Source organism: Toxotes jaculatrix, chromosome 19 (assembly GCF_017976425.1).
Source record: "Toxotes jaculatrix isolate fToxJac2 chromosome 19, fToxJac2.pri, whole genome shotgun sequence".
In the NCBI taxonomy this organism is placed as follows: Eukaryota; Metazoa; Chordata; class Actinopteri; family Toxotidae; genus Toxotes; species Toxotes jaculatrix.
This window is the reverse complement of record NC_054412.1, coordinates 3,159,640-3,180,707: the sequence shown is the minus strand read 5'-3', so window position 1 is coordinate 3,180,707 and position 21,068 is coordinate 3,159,640. Positions and strand designations below refer to the sequence as shown.

At 41.6% G+C, this 21,068-nt stretch overlaps 1 protein-coding gene across 1 annotated transcript in view; it reads left to right on the top strand.

Annotated features, from left to right (window-relative positions):
* The window catches only part of man1a1 (mannosidase, alpha, class 1A, member 1), a 112,593-nt gene extending 98,175 nt beyond the window's left edge, over positions 1–14,418 (top strand). The window contains exons 8-12 of the mRNA XM_041064062.1: positions 800–915; positions 3,096–3,315; positions 4,041–4,213; positions 4,607–4,722; positions 8,981–14,418. Of these exons, the coding sequence (XP_040919996.1) occupies positions 800–915; positions 3,096–3,315; positions 4,041–4,213; positions 4,607–4,722; positions 8,981–9,107 (752 nt within the window). The 3' untranslated portion in view covers positions 9,108–14,418. The remainder of the gene's footprint in view (positions 1–799; positions 916–3,095; positions 3,316–4,040; positions 4,214–4,606; positions 4,723–8,980) is intronic.
* Positions 14,419–21,068: the final 6,650 nt, after the last annotated feature.

Below are 21,068 nucleotides of genomic sequence, written 5' to 3'. Positions count from 1 at the left end.
TGCCGTGCTTACCCTATCCCTTTCATAGACTTCACTTATGAGACCTAGTCATGTTTGGTAGTTTTATGTTATAACCATACAGCTGCTGTGTTTCCATGTGTGGATAAGAAATGCTGAGTCATAGTTTCCATCATCTCTCTGTGCTTCCAGTTATCTATCAGAAACATGTTTGTGCATAAATGTGTGATGGTTTTTCATGACTTGTATTATAATCAGACTGTTGAAGTGTTGTTGGCAGATCACTGATGCTCTATTTTAAGCTTCCATCATCCCTCTCAGCTGTCTGCTGCTCTTGTTCCTGGTTCAGTGCTGAGCTTGTAGACAGCCAGGTGCTGTTATCGGCTCCAGACCGAACCATCTTCACCACCGGCCTCCTTTCTCTTCACTTCAAGATGATTGCAGCTGACATTTAATCTCTGCACTCCACAAACAGGGCTGGACTCCGTTAATGACACATGCATATGGATGAGCCTTCGCTGACAGTCAGCAGGGCAAATACAGCACTACAGATCAGCTGGCTGGACCACAACCACCTACACACTCACACACACATGCACACACTCAGATACTGCAGTAGATTATTAGCTGTAGGTATGTTTGCTTTATATTACACACACACACACACACACATACATCCAGCTCTGTGTAATCTGAGGATGAGCTATGGACGCTCCAGCAATGATGGCAGTTGTAATATAAACCTGAGGACGTGTGGGAGGTCTGTGAGTGTGTCTGTGAGTGTGTCTGTGAGTGAGCCTGTGTGTGTGTGTTATAACCTTTGTCTATCTGTGTGTGGCAGATCACGTGTCCGTAGGTGGCCTGGGTGACAGTTTCTATGAGTACCTGCTGAAGGCCTGGCTGATGTCTGACAAGACTGATGAGGAAGGCAAGAAGATGTACTACGATGCCCTGCAGGTAACACACACACACACACACACTGGAACACACTTCATCCACAACACAGACACACCTCAGACAGCTCTTCAGTTTGGACTGAGGTGACTTTGACTCTTTGAGAATGGAACAGAAGACACAGATACTCAACTGACCAATTAACTGAACAGAAGAATAATCTGCAGCTCGTTTGATAAACAGTTCATCGTTTGAGTCATTTATCGAGCAGAGGTGTCAAACGTTCTCTGGCTCCAGCTTCTCCTTTGTGAGGATTTGCAGCCTTTCTCTGTTTTAAACTGGCAAAGTGAACCTTTTTGGGTTTTGGATCGCTGGACAAAACAAGACATTTGAAGACATCACCATGGGCTTTAGGATATTTTCAAGGTTTCACTTTTCTTATTGCAGTTAGCAGAATAGCATTCAGTGTGTGGCATGAGCAAAATGAATGGCTTTGTCAAGCTCCTGCTTCCTACGTACTAAGTTTATATACTGAATATTTGTACGTGTCAGTGCAGTGAAGACAGCAGCAGGTGAACTGGTGAGTTTAAACGTTACATTACTGTTTTTTAGTTATTTTTCTTATACTTTCAGAACATTAGTGACAGTATTCTACATTAGGGATGTCAGGCTTTTGGAGGCTGCGTGACAAAACAGATAAATCAATGAGAACAATCCCTTTTAATATAGTGAAATACAGTATGTGCAGGTTTAATAAGCTGTCATTTAGTTCATTTGTGGCTTTTCCTTTTGATGGCTGTAAAACCGTGCTGCTGAAACAGAAATCATCATTTCTCACCGGTCTGCAGGTCCCTGAAAGCACCGTCTGTGAATGCTGGAAAGCAACCCTTTCTGTCTCAGCCACGAAATTATACATCACTGATCTCTGTGGGTTGTAATTTCCAATCTGTTGCACTTCTGAGCACAGAGAACCGCGGCGTGTTGCATCGCTGAACAATCAACAGTGATGTTACAATTTGCACATCAATCTATCAACATGTGAAAACGTTAACAACTGGGAAAGTGTGGATGTAGAATACAGGACCAGTAACCTCTGATTTGAAGTTGTGGTTATTGAATGGACAAAATGAGGATTTGAACACGCTGTTTACAGACGGTGAGCTACATGGATTTTCTCCGCAGGGTTTTGCATCCTGTGAGTCATAATAAATGGCTGTGGACAACAACTGTGAGGTCAGCTTTAGATATTGAAAAGTGGTCTCGCTGCTGTATTTACTGCTCCCTGCGGAGGACGTTAGGAATCCGTTCACCCCAATAACCTTGAAGCTTACACGTGTTACTCACGAGATAATAAAAGGAATAATTTAAATGTTGACCACGACAATACAATATACACATTCTGGGGCGGCTCAGACTGTAACGTGCCAATTTTGTGATTAAGAGCTCACCAACTTTCACTTTCAATGCCAAACCTTAGGAGCCTGATAGTGAGTTTGAGCAGATGGGAGGAGGAAGTTGCACACACACATCTGTATAAAGGCAAGGACAGGGAGCAGAGGCAACAACACACCTACAGTAAATATGGAGACACACACACACACTTGAGCAGGCAGCTTTTTGTCCCTTAAAACACACTGTCAACTTAAACTGTGGCGACAAGTGATGTCTTTCTGTAACACACTGGGGAGCAAATATATTACATGGCGACTAAAATACAGAATTTAACACGCAGGGATACTTTACCCATAATCCCTCCCGATCTTCAGGGATTATAGCGGTTCTTGATGTATTTGTCACAAACAGGAAATGGAGCAGGAGCAGCACAGGGTGAATTTCTGAGTCACAGTGGGGAAATGAAATGTTAACACTGATGTCCTTAATGTACGGTCTGGTTCTCTGGAATCTGGGCCACGTTAAAGGGTCAGTGTATTAGAACCTATGGTTCCACTTACTTTGAGTCATCACTTATTTTTGGAAACCACGGGCCGGAGGCCTGTGATGATCTGCAGAGGTTGTTATGAGCTGTGTCACTGAGATGTACAATATATTTTCTACTGATGTTTGAAGATCACCCACCCACCACTGGCCTGTTTGTAGGTATAAACAGAAGGTAGATGTTTTTCACACTGTTGACATCATATTATGATTTTCAGAAACTGGTTTTCTTGCCAGTGTTCAACATGAGATTGACGACCAACCCGAACCCACCCTGAATCCCCTCCGTTGCCTTGTGTTTTTTCTAGGCGATTGAGACCAATCTGATGAGGAAGTCGAGTGGCGGGCTGACCTACATAGCGGAGTGGAAGGGGGGGCTGCTGGAGCATAAGATGGGTCACCTGACCTGTTTCGCAGGTGGCATGATCGCCCTCGGCGCCGACGGGGCGCCCAACGACAAGACGGGCCACCAGATGGAGCAGGCCGCCGAGATCGCCCGGACCTGTCATGAGTCCTACACCAGGACTGGTACACACACACACACACACTGTTTATGATGAATGCAACAGACTCAGAAATGAATGTTTTCCAGTAAAATTCATCACTAGTTATAAGTTTGATTCAGTGGATTTACTTTGATATTTTTTGAATGCAGATCTAAGTTTGGTCATATTTTCTTTTATTAGTTTTATTTTAGTTTTTTCAGTTTTATTTTAATACACACAACAGTTACTTTACAAAAATACGTATTGGGAACCGAACACGTTTCTAAATGTTGGCCTTTGCCATGTTTCAGGGCTTTTTTGAATGACGTCCGTGCTCCCGTCCTCCTTTTTAACAGCAAAGTCAAATTAATGGAAAAGTTCAATTAGTGTTCATTCAAAGAGAAGTGGTTTTAGCCTAATTTATTTTAATTAATGCTGCATGTTTTTATTTTTAATTCTCAATCAGATGAATCTGTTTTTGTCCCTCAGTTTAATCCATACCACAGTCGTGTTGTGAGTCACCATGTTTTAAACACAGTCTGGGAAAACGTTACCACTAACAGCTGAATAGCTTTATTTTTTGAGTGAACACTGACCTGATGTTTCTTTGACATTAGTCTGCGCTGCACACATATGTTAATGTGAGCAAATAACGCAAACAATCAAGCAAAAAGAAAAAAAACTTTAAGTCAATCTTCACATGACGTTATCACTGTGTGAGTCTGTATGTTCCGTTACATCTGCAGCATCTTCTCTCCTCCTCCGCAGCCTTGAAGCTGGGTCCAGAGGCTTTTCGTTTCGATGGCGGGGTCGAGGCCATCGCCACCCGCCAGAACGAGAAATATTTCATCCTCCGTCCCGAGGTCATCGAGACCTACATGTACATGTGGAGGTTCACCCATGACCCCAAATACAGAGAGTGGGGTTGGGAGGCTGTTCAGGTAAAATATTTGTAAATCAAAAAGATTTATTTTTCTTAATATTTCTTTTAACAGTTGTTTGGCAGTTTGTGCAAAATGGTCTCATCTGTGTTCTCACTGCTCAGAGAGTTTGAGCGGATGCAGAGATTTTATTTGAGGCAGGTAAAGTCAGGGACTAACAGTGAATTAGTTGATGTTTATTTTTTTAAATACTCATAAAAATAACAAACATTAAGGGAGGAAGAACAGAAGGTCAGTTTATTTAACTTATTTTTATATTTAGAAAATAATGCACCCTAAGGTTTACTGATATTTTAAGTACACAAAGAGCTTGATTGATGTTGCCACTCACTGATGCCCTTCTCCGTCTTTCTCTCTTCCTGTTGTCGGTCTGTATTACTGTCTCTCCTTCAGGCCTTGGAGCAGCATTGTAAAGTAGAAGGCGGCTACAGCGGCGTCAGAGACGTTTACGCCTCAACTCCAAATCACGACGATGTACAACAGAGCTTCTACTTGGCAGAGACACTCAAGTAAGACACAGAACCTTGACATATTTATACGCACACTCTTCACTTTTGTCCTTTTATGATTGTGCTGTCATTGCGTTTTATGGAGGGACGAGAACCCTGCATCCACATACTGACACGGATGTCAAGTCACACGAGCACACGCACAAACGCAGAGATGCGATGTTGTCATTCACTCAGACTAAGCTCCGGAGAATCGCTCGGGTCACTGGCAGGGTTACTTCACTACACCGTCTCTCACACACACTCACACACTGAGTGAATCAGAGAGTTTTGCAGCTGCGAAGAACGTTTCAGTCGCAGAATGATCTGCTAATGCAGCATGGTTGCAATATGAGACACGACACAACGGGTGATAACAGAGTGAAGAATAAAAAGAATTTTAAATGAATCCAAATGTTTGGACCTTTAGTCGCATGGACAGCCAGTATCTGAGCAGCAGAATCCTCTCTGTGTCTCTGTTTGAAGCTTTAACTCTGTGCTACACAGAGGAACATTTTAATATCAGCAGGCAGTCACATGTTCTGCCACACGCTCACATGCTAGACATGAACTCAGGGATGACTAGATACACGTTTGTGCCCAGTCTACAGGACAATAAGTTGAATCGATGCTACGCTAAAAGACATCGATAAAAGCGTGGAAGACGGCTCCCACCCATCCAGTATGCAGGGTTAATAAAAGTGTGTTTGTTAACGGTGAAAATGCCACGGTGTAGCCTGCTTCCACGCCGAGCTTTCAGCAATGTTAGATGCCTTAAAAACCGTTAGAGACGTTTCTTTTCTGCCGACTTCTGACCCCTGATTCAGAGAGCAGCTCTCTGAAAGTACAGTTGTTCAAACCCTGTCTGCTCAGGTCACATCACACATTTCGTGGCTTTAAGACAGCTCCATCAGATTTTATTTCTCTTTCACATGTTTGAGTAAAAGCCACCCACACTTAGCCTGGATGATTTATCCTGTGAGACATGTTATAAAAATAATTAGACACAGATTTTGTTGAGGTGAACCGCACTGAATGCAGAACGACCAGTTATCGCCCACGTGTCTCTGCAAACCGTACATTGAGTCTATTAATATACTCACAGGTTGTTGTTTAGTAAATTTCTAGAAGAATTTTCCACTCAGTGCTCATGTGTAGTAAGATCTCCAAACTGTGAAACACAGAACCTGTCCCAGCCAAACACAGGCAGCTACTACTTCTCACTTTCTCTTAATTGTTGCCTGATATTTTTACTTAACTGCCCTCTTGTGCATATCTGAGTTTATGTGTTAATGTGCGTGTGTGAAGCTGTGAGTGTGTAGCCACAAACGGCTCTTTAAATGTGTTGTCAGCCACACAGTGTGATGTCTGGTGGCTAATAGGGCTTTCCGCCTCAGATGGCTCTCCAACTGTGTTCAGGAAGACAGTCTGTTTAAACCATGAGTAAAAATCCCAGCGACGTTTAACAAGTGTGAAAATGTATTTACATGTGCTTCGTATGTGTGTGTGTGTTTCTGCACATGTAAAGGAGAAAAAAATGGAGAAAATGTGCTAAATTTGATCGTCCATATGTTGATTGTGTTTGAGCAGCCAATCCTGTTTGATAAAAGCACTCAGTTCACATTAAAAGCCATCATTTCAAGCACATGTAGTTTTTTAAAAATGAGATGATGCTGCCACTCACTGAAAGTGTGGACGTGAGTTTATTACAGTTTATTATACAATGAGGACAAACCTGCTCTTAATGCCACTGAAAGACCAAAAATGTCTCTTCCATGTGTCCAAAACCTGGACCACACCTAAGCACACAATAATCTTATCACAAAAAGCATAAAACTTGTTGTTGTTGTCAGGATGTATTAGTTTACACAGTGAACATTTCTGCACAAATATTCATTAAAAAATCACTTGCAATTTTCAAGCTACAATAATTTGTATTTGTTGTTTCGGGGGAAACAACAAATATGAATATGTGAAATGAAATCGTTTTAAATAATGAATTTAATGATCCTCATGGTTTCCATCATATTATCATTACAGCCAAAAAAAGATTCTTTGTTCAGTTAGTGTAGAAAACAGGTAAAATAACTAATAAAGAAGCAGGATCACTTTTATAATGACAGATATGCAGCATAACCTGCATGTGAGAACTGCTATTAAATGGCACGTTAGTATAAATCGTCTTATTAAATGAACCTGATTCATATACTGTAGACTGTATTTAATCCATTAACAGGTTCAGCAGTGGCTCACTGACGCCATCCGTCCTGGTCGATGGATTTATGACGCAGAAGCAAAACCTCAGTTCTCGTCTTTCTCCCACATTTCCTCCAAATTTATCGTCCGCTCTGTTTCCTTTACTTCCATCGAAATTTTTATGGCCTCTCCTGCATCCTCTATCTCTCCCTGCCCCGTTCATGTCCTCCACTCTTCTTCTTCTTCTGTCATTTTTTTTTTCCCGCCACACCAGGCAGCTGCTGACAGGAAGTCAAGGTTAGGCCAACAGAGCCTGATGGGGGCGAGGTTCCATCCAATCCAGCTTTTTGATAGGCTGTAAATTTTAACATGCGTCACCTCTATTCCTGATTAACACACACACACAGACACATACACACTCAAAGTCAAATGTCTCGATTCCTTTTCACAGATAAATTTGTAGAGGTTTTTTTTTTCTGCTGACCAGTTTCCAAAAGTCCTCATGACATCCAGCGTGAAAGTGAGATATGAATCTTTTTGTAGGTGTGATTAAATCTTTCAGAGGAGGCAGCGCGAAAAGAAGAAAATGAAAATGTCTCATTAGCATCATCTCGTAATAAAGGCTTCCCACAGACAACTTGAGGAAAAATGTCAGAGTAATTGACCACCAGCTTGGACAGTAACACAATAATTACCTCATCCGTCATATCCCGTGATATCAGAGATGCACCTCACTGGACACAGAGAATATCAATCCCATTTAGCAGCAAACCCATAAGTCTAATCCTCCGAATGTTACTCTGGGATCTTGGCATCCCGCAGAGCCGCTTCCCGCATTCGTCTTCCCACTGCTGCCAAGGACACGGCCATACTTCACACTGCTGTCTGCCTTCAATCACTCACTGCTTTCTAGTGGTCTGTTGGCAGGCAGAGGAGGACGGGCTCTTGTTGTGGAGGATGAGGGCTTCGTGGACAACCTCTGCTGAATCACTAGTTTTAGGTCTTTTTTTTTTTTTTAAGTTGTCTCTTTTCTTCAGTTTCTTCCAGCTTCCATCAGCCCCTCACGCTCTGCATGATGCTGAATAATAAAACTGGTCAAATATTTGCTGAATTGTAGGCGCCGGGTGATCACAGACGGCAGATGTTAATCCTCACAGTGCGACACATCAACACTTCCAGTGCAGGCGAAACATTAAAGGACACAATGAGTCGGAGCGCCGTCTTGTTTCTGAAACTCATAACTCATTTGCTTTCCTGTTGATCTCTTTTTCCTGCTCCTCATGGTAAAATGTGGTCTGATCACCCTGGACCAGCAACTGTCTCTGAAACTCGTATTTATTTACATTCAATCCAGTCCTTTAACAGATAACGTTATTTGGAGAGAGTTTCATAAGGTCTGATGACATCGGGCCGCAGAATTTAATCACTTCAAGTTTCATAAACTGGTCTGAGCTCGAGCCGCACCCATCCTTCTCGCTCAGTTCCACATCTGTTTCATCACGTTTTTGGCAGGACGACCAATAAATATTGCAAAAGCCGAACACGACTCAATATAATATCAAAAACACTGAAGAGTAAACAGCGGGAGTCCCGAAAGGAGTCACCTTTATAAAAGAAATGAAGACAGGAGTGGAAGCGTGTTTATGTAATCAAAACATTGTTTACCCTGAAGATTTCACTGAAAGTGTTTTTATCTCGGTTCTGATGAATTTGTCTGCGCTGCATGAAAATAGAAGAGAATCAGGCGGAGCAGCAGATTTATAACTGGGACTTTATTCTGGATAATTTACTGCAAATTCTTCTGCAGCTTGACAATAACGTTTAACTGGAGGTCCATTTAAAAGCCTTCTCCAGAGCTTTCCACTGGTGGATGATGTTTGTATGCTATGATGTATATTCAGCCTCAGAAACGTTATTTTGGTGGGGGAGCCGTAGCAGCTTCATTATTAATAAGCCTGTTAGTGTTATCTTCTAGTTTATGCAAATGTTTTTACACAAAAGTCTGTTCAAAGGTCACAGGGAGCACTGCTCCATATGTTTACAGAAAATAAATCAAGTTTTTCTCCCCATTTGTCTCCTGCAGGTATCTCTACCTGCTCTTCTCTGACGACGACCACCTACCGTTCGACCACTGGGTCTTTAACACCGAGGCTCATCCTCTGCCCGTCATCAGGAAGGACAAAACGGACAGACCCAACGAAGTGGAGTAGCGGACCATCGTGCGCTGGCATCCAAAAACAAGTGCGAGAACCTCTGATCCTGTATACCTGAGCCTCCAGCTGTCTGCCTGAGACAGTTTAGCCATTTGGATTTGGAGTTCCCAATGGTTACAGATGCCTCCTGATCGGATTTCACTTTTTATTTTTAATGGGATCAAAACTGAATTCAAGCCCGTTGGAGCTGAATTCTCACTGTAGAGTCCAGTTTTGTTTTTTTGTTGTTGTGGTTTTTTTGTTTTTTTTTATGTTCAGCCCGGGTTGAGTCCAGGCAGCGACGTGAACCAACATTTTTACTGTGGGATAATGTAATAACTTAATGAATTGTCCCTCTGCATGAGTTTAACATCATGCTGTGATAAATCATTGGATAACGCAGAGATGTCTTCAGGCTGCTGTTGTAAGTTTTAATATTCTCAGATTATAGAAGTGGTACTTTCTGAACAAACGATTTCACTCGCCGGGTTTATCTCGTTTTCAGCTCATTCAAAGGGACAGTCTGATCTCAGTTATTACATTATTCACCAGTGAGGTTGTTAGCAGCTGCAGCTCTGTCTGTTTTTCGTGAAGGAGAACGCTGAGAGACCTGAACCAGTCTTCTCCCTGATGTGGATGTTTCGGATCCCGGCCTTTGTGCACCAAACCCAGAAACAAAAAATCCAGCTCTCGTCCGAGGATCACGTGGTTGGTTCAGCGAGCTAAAAGATGCTCTGTTCGCTTCACGTGCGTCGTCTTTTCCGTCTGCTGTACCGCTTCGATATCTGAACACGAACCGGTTTTCTTGCGGCAGCACCGGTGCCGCCGCCGCCACCACCACCACCACCACCACCACCACCACCACCCAACTTCTACACCGTCTTCAGAGAAACATTTGTTTTTCTAAAAACATGTGGTCGGCTCAGTGGGACTGGAGAAAAGACACAGCACAACCCGAGCCTGTTTTTATAAACCTCCTGCTTCCCCCCCCGTCGACCTTCACCCTGACTTCTCCTTCCTTCCTTCCATCCTTCCTCTCTTCCTCTGAGGTTGGTGTGACACAGGACGACCAGCCACACCAGCTCTCTACCTGCCAGTACTTTCACTTTGTCCCCAGGACGTTTACACGAAGCTGTTCCTCTTCTTCTGCTTATCTAGACCTCCGTTCGTCTGTGTCTCTGTCTGGCTTTTTGGATTCTGGATTTGTTTCTCTTTCTCACATTTGCTCCGGTGTTTCTGGGGTTTGACCGATACAGGGATTTCAGAGCTGATAACTGTTAATTTCCCAAACTTCAGTCTTAATGAGGGTCTTAGTAAGGGTCCACTTTTCCAGAGCTTTCACCCACATCTTGTAAATCTTGTTTTCTTCTTCTGGGTCTTGATATTCGGCAGACGTCCACTGCATCTTTAAATAATGTTTCCATGGGTACAAACAAACGTTTTAGATCCAGAGACACTAAAAGCTGATCGTATGAATGCACACAATCTGATTCCAGTGTCTCCCACAGGCCACCGCTGTATCAGCCTCAGCAAACCTGTGTATCGGTCAGACTTCCTGTTTTTGTTGTTGAATCACTTCCTCTTGTCTCCGTCCTCCAGGCTGTAGGATCTTCTCTCCTCTATGAGGAGACGCAGACTCTCGACATCGCTGTAATATTTCACCTTCACACACACACACACACAACACACACACACACACACACACACACACTAGAAGCCATACTGATTCACCACAGCTTTACCATTGTGTCGTTGAGACTTTTGTTCCCTTCATCCTTCACGTTTAGGGGGTGTGTGACTGTACTGACATCAACTGTGTTGCTGTTTTTGTTGTACAGTTAATGTCCAACGAGGGTTCAACGGATCAGAGTCACGCTCACCTGACTGTTTAGTTTGGTTTTGTGGTCAAGGTTTCGCCAGATGCCGCACAGAACTGTAGCCAGATTAAATCCAGTTTAGTGCCTTCACTGCTGAAAAGGAGTCAGAGGGAGAGACAGCTCACACAAACACAGAAGAGCAGAGTTTTAAATCGCTTTGTAGCTTTAAGTGAAGCTCCCATGCCTCAGATGAGGATTATACCAAAACTAGTCATGGATTAAAGGATAAATCTCACTTTTTAACGTGACATTCAGTCTAACTTTGGCGTGAAAGTCGCCCTGAGAGTTGGTGAAAACTTGGCTTCTTTTGTGATAAGTGGGAGATTTTTCCATGTGATCTGAGCATCTCATGGAAAGAGATTTAAGAATTTAAGCAGCCAGTCTTATGTGCTTATACTGCTCTTTCTTCCAAGTTCAAGTTTGGCCAAGCATTAACCATCATTCAATGGTTTGAGACCAGCAGAGGCCCCGGTCACAAGTAAGATATTTGCTTGTCTACACTGACATCTAGTGGTGAGAGTTTCCCATCACAGTGCGTGAGACCTGGGCTAAACCACTGCAGCGTGCAGAGTTTGAACTAATGAACTATTTCATACCCATGTGTCACTGATTCCTGGGGGGAAACATTTAAGTCGAAAGCTTTTTGGAAACAGGGAAAAACAACCACATCTTAAACTCAGTGGATAATTAGTCGTGCTGTGAAAGATTCCTGAAATTACGAAGGATCTGCTCATGAGGGAAAATATAAAAATGACAAATCACCAGACCCTGATCTGTAAAATGACATATTTCACCTTCCAGTGATTTAAATGAGTGAGTCAGTAACTTTTCCAGGCGTTTGTTAGTTTAAGCGCCACTAACATCAGTCTGTAAAGGAAAAGTCCAACAGTTTTTTGGTAACATTCTGTCCTTTCCCATGTTTCAGCCTCAGTGTATTTAAATACCTGGAACCTGTTAAGAGACGGACTAATTTTCACCTGAGTTTTTATGTTTACATGTTCAAAAAGTTGTAGTTTGCTGCTGCAGAAAGATGCTGATTACAGCACAAAGTCCTCCTGCAACAAAGTTAGCTCTGAGAGTCTTCAAATTTATTACAAGTAAAAAGAAAAAAGCAGAGAAACGCCAAACAAGCTACTGATTATGCTTCACAGTCCCTGTGAAGAGGTCAGGAGAACCAGAAATGGTTCAACTTCCCAGTGTTTGTGTTGAACGTGGTATTTTTAAATCCAGTTCAATCCCAGATAACGTCGTGTTTTATTTGATCGGAATTTTTATAAATATTAAATAAAAAATAAAGTGACAAACATACAAACATCGCTAAAGATTTATCCAAAAGTAATGAGCCGTGCTCGAGTGATGACCCACACAGACAGACTTCAGTCAGGTGGTTTCCCCATTCAGATTGATCAGTGCTGAGTTTCTGAGCTGTGAGAAATCGCTCCATATTCTTTCTATCACTGTACAGACGACAGTGTCGATGTGTTTAATCTGTGTTTTTGTTTAATTAGAGTTGGTTCAGAGGCATTTATTATATTATCCACGTGATCATGTGTTGTAATGGTTGATGATTTTGCTGACTGTGTTAATTTATTCTCTTGTAGTGAACATAGGACTCGGAGGTGTTGGGACCTGACCCCCAGGTGGCGCTGTGGGTTTAGTGGGTCGGAGTAGAAGGCTGGACCCTGAACACAAAGCTTATCTGCAAGTTTTTCTGCCAGAAATAACATAGTTTGGCGTTTTTTAACATCACATATTTAAGACAACAATCAGCTGTGAAGCTGCCGCCACAGCACAGCGGCAGTACGGTAATTACAGCAGTAATTTACAGATGTTTTAAAATGCTAAACTTTGTTAAGTGATGTTAATTATGGCAGAAAGAGGGTGAAGAGACCACCTGGGAGTCAATGAAACAACCTTACAGGAGGCTAGGAACTGTATGAATGTACAATCCAATGTGAAGTGAAGAATATTTTATATGCATTTGTCTTTGTTGATTCACTTCTATGTGCTTTTGTTGTGTTTTTATTTTGTTTTTTCTTTTATCTCGTAAAGCACAAAAAGTTGAAGCCGTGTGTGCAGTCAAAGAAAAGAGGGAACGATGGGTCTGTTTTTTTTTGTTGTTGTTTTTGTTTCGTTTTGTTTTTTGTTTACGTTTCGATGCCGTTAACGTAGAGAATGAACCAAATCTGCCGCATGAGCTGTATCAGTGCATGGTGGATACACATTTTTGATTTATTGCTTCGAGGACGTCAGACATAAAGAAAAGATCACACAGGAGGTCTTTGCAGTGGTGGGGGTTATATGTTGTAGTCTTTCGCTGCAGGAGGTGTAGTCGTATGAAGTGATCATCATTTTTCCAACATTTGTTAATGGACATTTGAATGAATGTTGTTTCCTGGTAGAGGGTGTAGTTTCACCGTCTCCCTCCCCGTGTTCAGCACATGTGGTGATTGTAGGTACGTTAACGTGACTGTGTGCAGACCTGTGACCCTGTGTTTGGAAGCGTGGAGGCTTAGACACTTAAAGGGCTGATCCACTGCGTTTTCTGCGAGTAGGAAGTCAGAATTTTCAGGCTCTACATGTGGTTGGATTCACCTCTGTAGGTGCCCTCCTGGATTTTTGAGGTATACAATTTATTATTTTTTTTTCTTTTTCCTCACTCATGTGACACAGATCTGGTCGTTTCACTGCCTGAACAGGGAGGAAACACAGGACGTACTGGGTTGTTCACGTGAGCCGTCAGAGTAAAGTTTGCTTTAGCTTCATGTAGTGTGACATCAGGCATCTGCTTTTTTTTGTTTTGTTTGTTTTTTTTTTTTGTTTTTTTTTTTGTTGTGTTTTGGGTTTTTTTTTTTTGTTGTTTTCTGAAAAGGTTGAATTGTCTCTGGTGATTTTCTGAATATTGTGTTGATGGTCTGTTGCGTTCCAATGCCTTTCTATTAGTGAATATTAAAGGGAAATGCCGCCCATTTTAGGACTTTCACAGTTCAGTTGGCCTTTGTGGAAAATGCACCACTCTTCCCTAAAGACACTTCTAATATATAATATCACACTGACATCCCTTCTTCTTTCTGATTGGTGCACCGTCACTAAATGAGACTGACCAGTCCTGCGACTTAATTCTTAAAATGTTTGGCATTTCCCTTTAAAAGGTTTAAATGTGTGAAACCAACCTCAGAAATGTGTCTGTACAAAATATTGCTGATAATCATTCCATTGCACATAGTTTACTTTGCGTTTATATGCAATATTTTAATTTTGTGGGGAAATTTGTTTTATTGTGTTAATATTATTATTATTATTGAAAAAATGTAAATATTCCATTCTGGCAAATGAGCCGTTCTACATTTATATAAAAATCTTCTGAGCTTATGGATTAAAATGATATTAATGAGCAGCAGACTTTTTAATAAACTATATTTGTTACACTTCTATTGTGAATAAAAAAATCTTTTAATAAGTGTTGGTTTTGGATTGTTGGATTGTTTTTTTTTTTTGTCCTGTCAAAGCGGAGAGCTTTATTTATCCATACAGATGCAGACTCCAAAAGTTTATCTAGATTTTCTAAATCAATTAAAAGTTTTTTCTTTTTTACTGAAAACAGCTGTGATTCATGTCAAAAATGTAAAAAATCTCTTCTGCCTGAACAGGAACGATGATGAAGACGCTGAGGCCTCTCTGTTTCCTGACACCACTAATTTCTTTCTTAAACTAATTCTGCGCGTCTTATCTCCGCACTGAAAGATTAAGAGCACTTTTCTTATCTGCCCGGGCCGTCGCTGTGGGACACGAGTGGGACGGCAGAAATGAGAAAAGATTATCTGGGACAATTGTTCATCTTTATCACATCTGCTCTCTCTCTCACAAAGACCACAGTGTCCATCTGCTGAGATCATCCCTTATTGTCCTCAGAGGACTGGGACCAATCAGAGCAAACATTTTCCTGATAAGAGACTTTATTTTTGTGTGGAATTTCACACACAGTGTCTTTCATACAACAAGAAGTGCTGCAAACAGGTGACTGTGTGTTCATAGGATTGAATGCACAAGATTAACACTGCACAGACTCACAACTCAGCACAACTCAGAACTCAGATGCATTTATTTCAACTTAAAAAAAAAAAGACGTATTTAAATAGAAACATATTTAGTGAGTAAGGACAGATAGATGAAAAAAACTAATGCAGAAAACTTTAGAAACTTTGCAGCACATCTGTTTGTTTCGAAGTTTGTTTGCACCGTGTTACAGATCCCGGCACTGAAATATGAAAGAACTGAGCTGGAATGAACTGGATGACACCGGTGTGTCATTTTCATTTCATTTCATTTCAAGCAGCAGTGACTGTGCAAAAACCAGGCCCTTACGTCAGCATTGGAATTTGCAGCACCTTGTTTACCTGGCTCAGATCTTATGGATCTTTATCTCAACTGGAACTGATGCAAAGTCTGATGCAAAACATCAAACATGGAGCGTTATTCAGATTCTCTGTATCGGCTCCGTGTCACCTCCTGAACTGATTTTAAAACCGGCTGTTCCAAGGTCGTGGCTGAAAACGAAAGGTTTTGTTGTGTTTCCTGTTTTTGTCCCTTGACTCCTCACAGAAATATTATGAATCTGTGAGTCAGAGACAGATTGAGCCAGATTAGAGCTGCTGCCAACAACCGTCGCACAATTTTAAGAAAGAACAAACAAAACATGATGTTTGAAAGTAAGTTTCTCCAAAAAAAAAAAATAGTCCAGAGTTGAGGTGTTACAAATCAAGGCCAGCTGAAGACGTAACACATGTCCACATGAAGAAGAAAATAACTTCAGCTGACTTTTTAATGTCCTGAGTCATCTTCATTCACTGCAGTAGTTCCTTTATTTGAACAATTACCTGTACAACAGCAGAAAACAAAGAGCAGCCACTGTTTACAGATAAATCAGCCGACAAGTCCCAACAGTCTTTGTTCTGTAGGTAAAATTCATACAAATAAATATGTTTCTCATTGAATTTAACTGAGTTCAAAGCAAAAAAAATAAACAAAACAAGGATGTTCTGGTTAATTTAACATTAAATACAATCAGTAAACCCAAATCATTTATCATGATCCAGGGCCATCTGTGCTCAGTGGACTGTTCTGCCGAGCACCACCAGAGAGCAGCAGAGGACCAGGTTTTCTCTGCTCAGCAGTCTGACTCTGACCACCATCACATTTGATTTCACCTAAAATCTTAATACTTATTACACATTCAGTTTTTAGTATTGTAGTATTCAGTATTGGGGTTTTTTTTTCCCTGTTCTGTTAAAGCTCACAAACAGCTGCCGTCAGCCTCCTCCCACACTCTGAAAGGTTATTCTCTTCTTCTTGCAGGCACGAAGCCCACCCTCTGGCAACATAAGCATTTCAGCCTGTTGAGGTCTGGGCAGCTTAGCGTCCCGTTACACGCAGCACAAAGATGATTTGTCTTCACAGAGTAAAAGAAGTAACCCCCGTGGCACCGGGATATGAGTCGGGCGGGGAGAAAGGAACAGGTTGGATTCTGAAGGCTGACACAGGAACAGGACACGTGTTGGTGGTTATTATTGTGGTAGAGTCAGAGTCTGACACAATAAGACTGTTTTCACATCCATCTGAAGAGGGGACGTTCCTCTGTGCTCATCTTAAATTTGGGTGTCAGGTCCTGATCCAGGTGATTTCAGCTCCAGAACTCGACTTACACCTTAAACCTCCAGGGAACATGAGAGTGGACTTTTCACAAGGAGACGTCTTGTGTCCAGCTGTGTCCAACCACAGAAATCTATGGTCACATTAGTCAGATCATAATAAACAGAGTCTGTAGTTACAGCGTACAGGCCAGAACAAACCCAGCCTGTTTATTATTTACTCTTATCAGTGGTTTTGTGTGTAACCGACGTCTTGGATAAATCTTGTTTGTGCTCTTGTCTCAAAATGGCAAAGAGGATTAATTGTCTCTGACTTGTTGAACAGATGCCGTAATGTTTGGGGGGAAACATGTCATTAATCCAAACGTCAGTGTCAATAGCTGCTAATGTGACAGAAGTGTGAGTCAGCTCAGCAGAAGGGGAGCATGGGGGAGGGAGAGGGGGAGGGGCTCACTGACTGTCTGCCTGACTGATGTGAACAGTGCCGATCGATGTGAATTCAGTGTGAATCAGTGTGAGTTTACAGTCCACGTCCTGTGCTGGTTCCATCACGTTGTTTCAGCTTTGCTTCGGCTTTGGCTGAAACCGATCTGATGGTTAAATGCTCTTTCAGTTTAATAATCCATAACTCTGCTTTACTGCTGCCATTAGTGAAATTGAATCTGTTTTTTTTTTTTTGTTTGTGGAAAACAAATAAACGCAGCACCATCACTTCTTCCTCCAGCATCACTGCTTATGAGTTAAAGAACGTCCGTGCTTGGAGCTGGAGGGATTATTGTACTAAAATCAGATGTTTTGGCAGAAAACAAGCACGTTCAGTATCTACATATCTACATATATATCACATATCATTTCTGCGGTTGCTCTGTGACGGCTTTTCGATCCATCTTGGAGTTTAGCTCTCAGACAGCACATCATGTGACTTTCTGAGAGACTGTTTCCTGACTGTTAAATTTTTCCTCTAATATCACACCACCATCCCTCCACATCTCCCTTCCTCTCTTGCTTCCACACTTCACTTATTTCCATTTTCTCCCACTCCTTCCATCCTTCCCTCCTCCTCCTCCTCCTCCTCCTCTTCATCCTCCACCTCCTCCTCCTCCTCCATGTTTCTTCTTTTTCCTCCCCTCCCTTCACCTTCCTGCAGAACAACAGAGGACCCAGATTAGCCTCAGTTTAAACAAGAAGAATAGAGCGAAGCTTTAAATAGTAAACAACTTTCATTCAGCAGCAGCAGATTACAGAACAAGAGAGGACACAACCCCTGCATCTGCATTCCTGAAAACTCCCTGATTCAAGTGTGTGTGTGTGTGTGTGTGTGTAAATCTGCTGAGCCACAATAACCCTGAAGGAGGAACTGTTTTTCTCTCTTGTGCTCATCTTTTATTGAACAACGGAGACAAGATAGACTTCAGGGTTTCTCTCGTATTCGGGCGTTTTACTTCTTCGTTTTAGGCGTTTTACTTCCTCCTTTAATACTCTCACTGAAAAAGTTGTTCAACTTTCTTGTAAACAATTAGATGGACTTTTTTTTCTTTCATTTTTATCATGCAGTTCATGGTCAGTATGCATGCTGCAACTGTGTCTGAATTTAATCCTTTCACAGATGTAAAATGGATAAAGTGTGGGACTGTGATTATATTTTCTGTGATATATTATCATAGAAACTGCTATTATTTCAATTTAGCTGCACTGTTCTCGCTCTTCAGCTTTATTACTTGCTCTGAATCCAATCCTGGTTTCTATTTTCTCTGAGTTTTTATCTTCCATTCTTTCATCCGTTCAGCTCTCAGAGCCTCAATCAAACTCAGCTGAAAGAAAAATTTAATTCCTGAGGCCTTTTTAAAACCATCTCTCTAAGCATCTTTTGCAGGATATTGAAGGACAAAGAACAGAAAAAAGAAAGAGGAGGAACAACAGAAAGAAGGAAAAGTAAAGGAAGACAGAAAGACAAAAAAGAAGGAAGAAAGACAAAAAAATACAGAACAAAGAAAGAAAGAGAGAAGTCAGACACTAAGCAGCAGACGAGTCAAATTAAAAGGGACAAACCTTCAAAACACAGTAAACACAGCCTGAATAAAAAATAAATAAATAAAATATTTATGGTATATAAGTCAAACGTGTGTGTGTGTGTAATGTGTGTTTTCTAAACACCATGTGGCCTCTGTGGTTTTATCAGATTATGATCCATTTCAGAGTTTATTCATTACATAACATGTTATTATTCTCTCTGCTGTAGAGCAGGACTCTGAATGAGACGTGGATTATAAAGCCTGATGATGATTATGTACATATACATTAAAGTAAGTGCAGCAGTAAATTAAAATGTATGTACTGTGTTTCATTTATACAACACAAATACCAGTATATAAATATATGAGCCAAACATTTTTTAAGTATCTAGAATCTTTGAATTTTAATCATACCTGAAAGTAGAGATTATTTTTTCTTCAAAATTTAAACACAGGAATATTTTAATAAACATACTTGTATGTATGTGTGTAAAGTTCAAAACTACTGTACCAGTCGTGGGTGTATGTATGAATCAAAAAGTTTCTCATTAATGTCATAAAAGTTTTCTGAGTGAAAAACGTTATTACTGCAGTGTGATTTCCTATGAATATTCAGATCACCTTCCTTTGATGTAGGAAGTCAAGCAGCATGTCATAGACAATAATAGTCCACCACTTACATCACCAGCCCACGTCCACAGTCACTTGATTATAGTGCCACTGAATGAAAATCCATCTGCCAAAGGCTGCAGACACTCAGAGGAAGGAGAAAAAAAAGATGAAGCTTTTATTGAGAAATTTGTCTTTGCATTTAACTCTGACTGAATCACAGACTGTGCATGAGTAGATATTCTTGACCCCGGGAACAGCAGTTTGACAAAACAGTCTTAGCTCACGGTCCAATTACAAGCTTCTTCCTCGTGTTAGAAAACATCTGCTGACGAGACTCAGCTGAAAGCTTCAGAAAAAAAAAGCTGGAAAAAGGACGTGGAGTTCTGATCATCTTGCTGAGAGTCAGATGAGGAGGTTGATTCTCACTCTCTCACACTCTCGTGAGCCAGACTCTGTTTAAAGGTGATAAAATCTTCTACTTAAATCTACTTAAGTATCTGAATAACACGGTTCCCGTCTCAGCCCTGTTTGGTTTTGCCGTTCGGTCCTCGTCTCCTGTCACTCTCCCTCAGCCCACCAGGTGTCCCGTGACTTTCCTCCCTGTCTCAGTCACCTGACTCCCCACGCCCACCTGCTCACCTGTTTCCCGTTCCCTGATCACTGCTCACAGTGTATATACCACCCATCTCTCCCCAGTTATTTGTTCCTGTGTCTGCCCGTGAGCCTTAACTATCACCACCTCATCCATTAGAATCACTGAACCGTTCCTACCTGATCTGTGTGAGTCCTCCTTCCTGTTGCCTCTTACAAACTGTGACAGATCCACATCTTGTTTGTTAAATCCCAGTTTCCAACCCTGTGAATTGAACTGAATGCTTGTTTTCTTGTTGTTTCTTCTGTTGATTGTCTGATTGGATGTGGAAACAGGCCTTTGTCAAAACACCAACAATGCTTTGTGGTGATAAGCACAGAGCAGCCAGCTGTCTCTGTACTAGAAACTGAGTGACTTCCAAACTTTTCTAACACTGCTACAGCACAACAGTGTGTTATAACACCCAGGAATAGCACAGAGGCAGCGTTTGATCTTTAAATTCAATAGAAGACACCAAAGCACAGAGAATAGAACATGGCTTGTTCCTGCTGCACGGTCAGTCTTTGTTGTTTTTGTTTGCCTTTGACAAAGTGTCAGTTCTTATGTCTTGAAGGAAAATGTAAGGAACCGCTCTGGAGAAACAAAAATGTTAGGAAATATCAGCTTCACTCCTCAGTGCTGCTTTCAGCAAATTTGCACGGACCTGTCATTTGTGGCCTGAGAACCTGAATTTGAATTTCTTTGAGCCCTAATGAGCCTCAGAGACTCAGGAGTCGTTTACTGGCTGTTTTTCTCCTCCTCACCACACAGGATCTCACGCTGTTTGGTCTGAGTCACCTCTGTCCCTGTCTGCACTAACATCTCAAACTCCAGAAACTCCTCCTGCAGTTGCTCCACATTTGGGCTGCTGCAGCTCCAGCAACAGCCATTAGTTCCCTTTCCATTAGGCACAGGACACTGCTGCTCAGAATACATTCACAGGTGCTGCTTCCTGAATCCTCTCGGCATGTGTTCCTGTGACTCCTCAGTCTGTGAGTGTTGTTAGCATCGCTGTGCTTTTTCTGCAGGTACTTTTCTTCCAGTTGGTTTGGTGACGTTTGCTTTCTGAAAACTGAAAAGCTGTCGTTCTTCATCGCAGTCGTTTCTGACAGATTGTGTTAATTAACCAGATTCATTTATTTTAAAAATGAGCTTTAAGTGATTCAGACATCTGCGGCGGTCCGGGTCCAGATAAACAC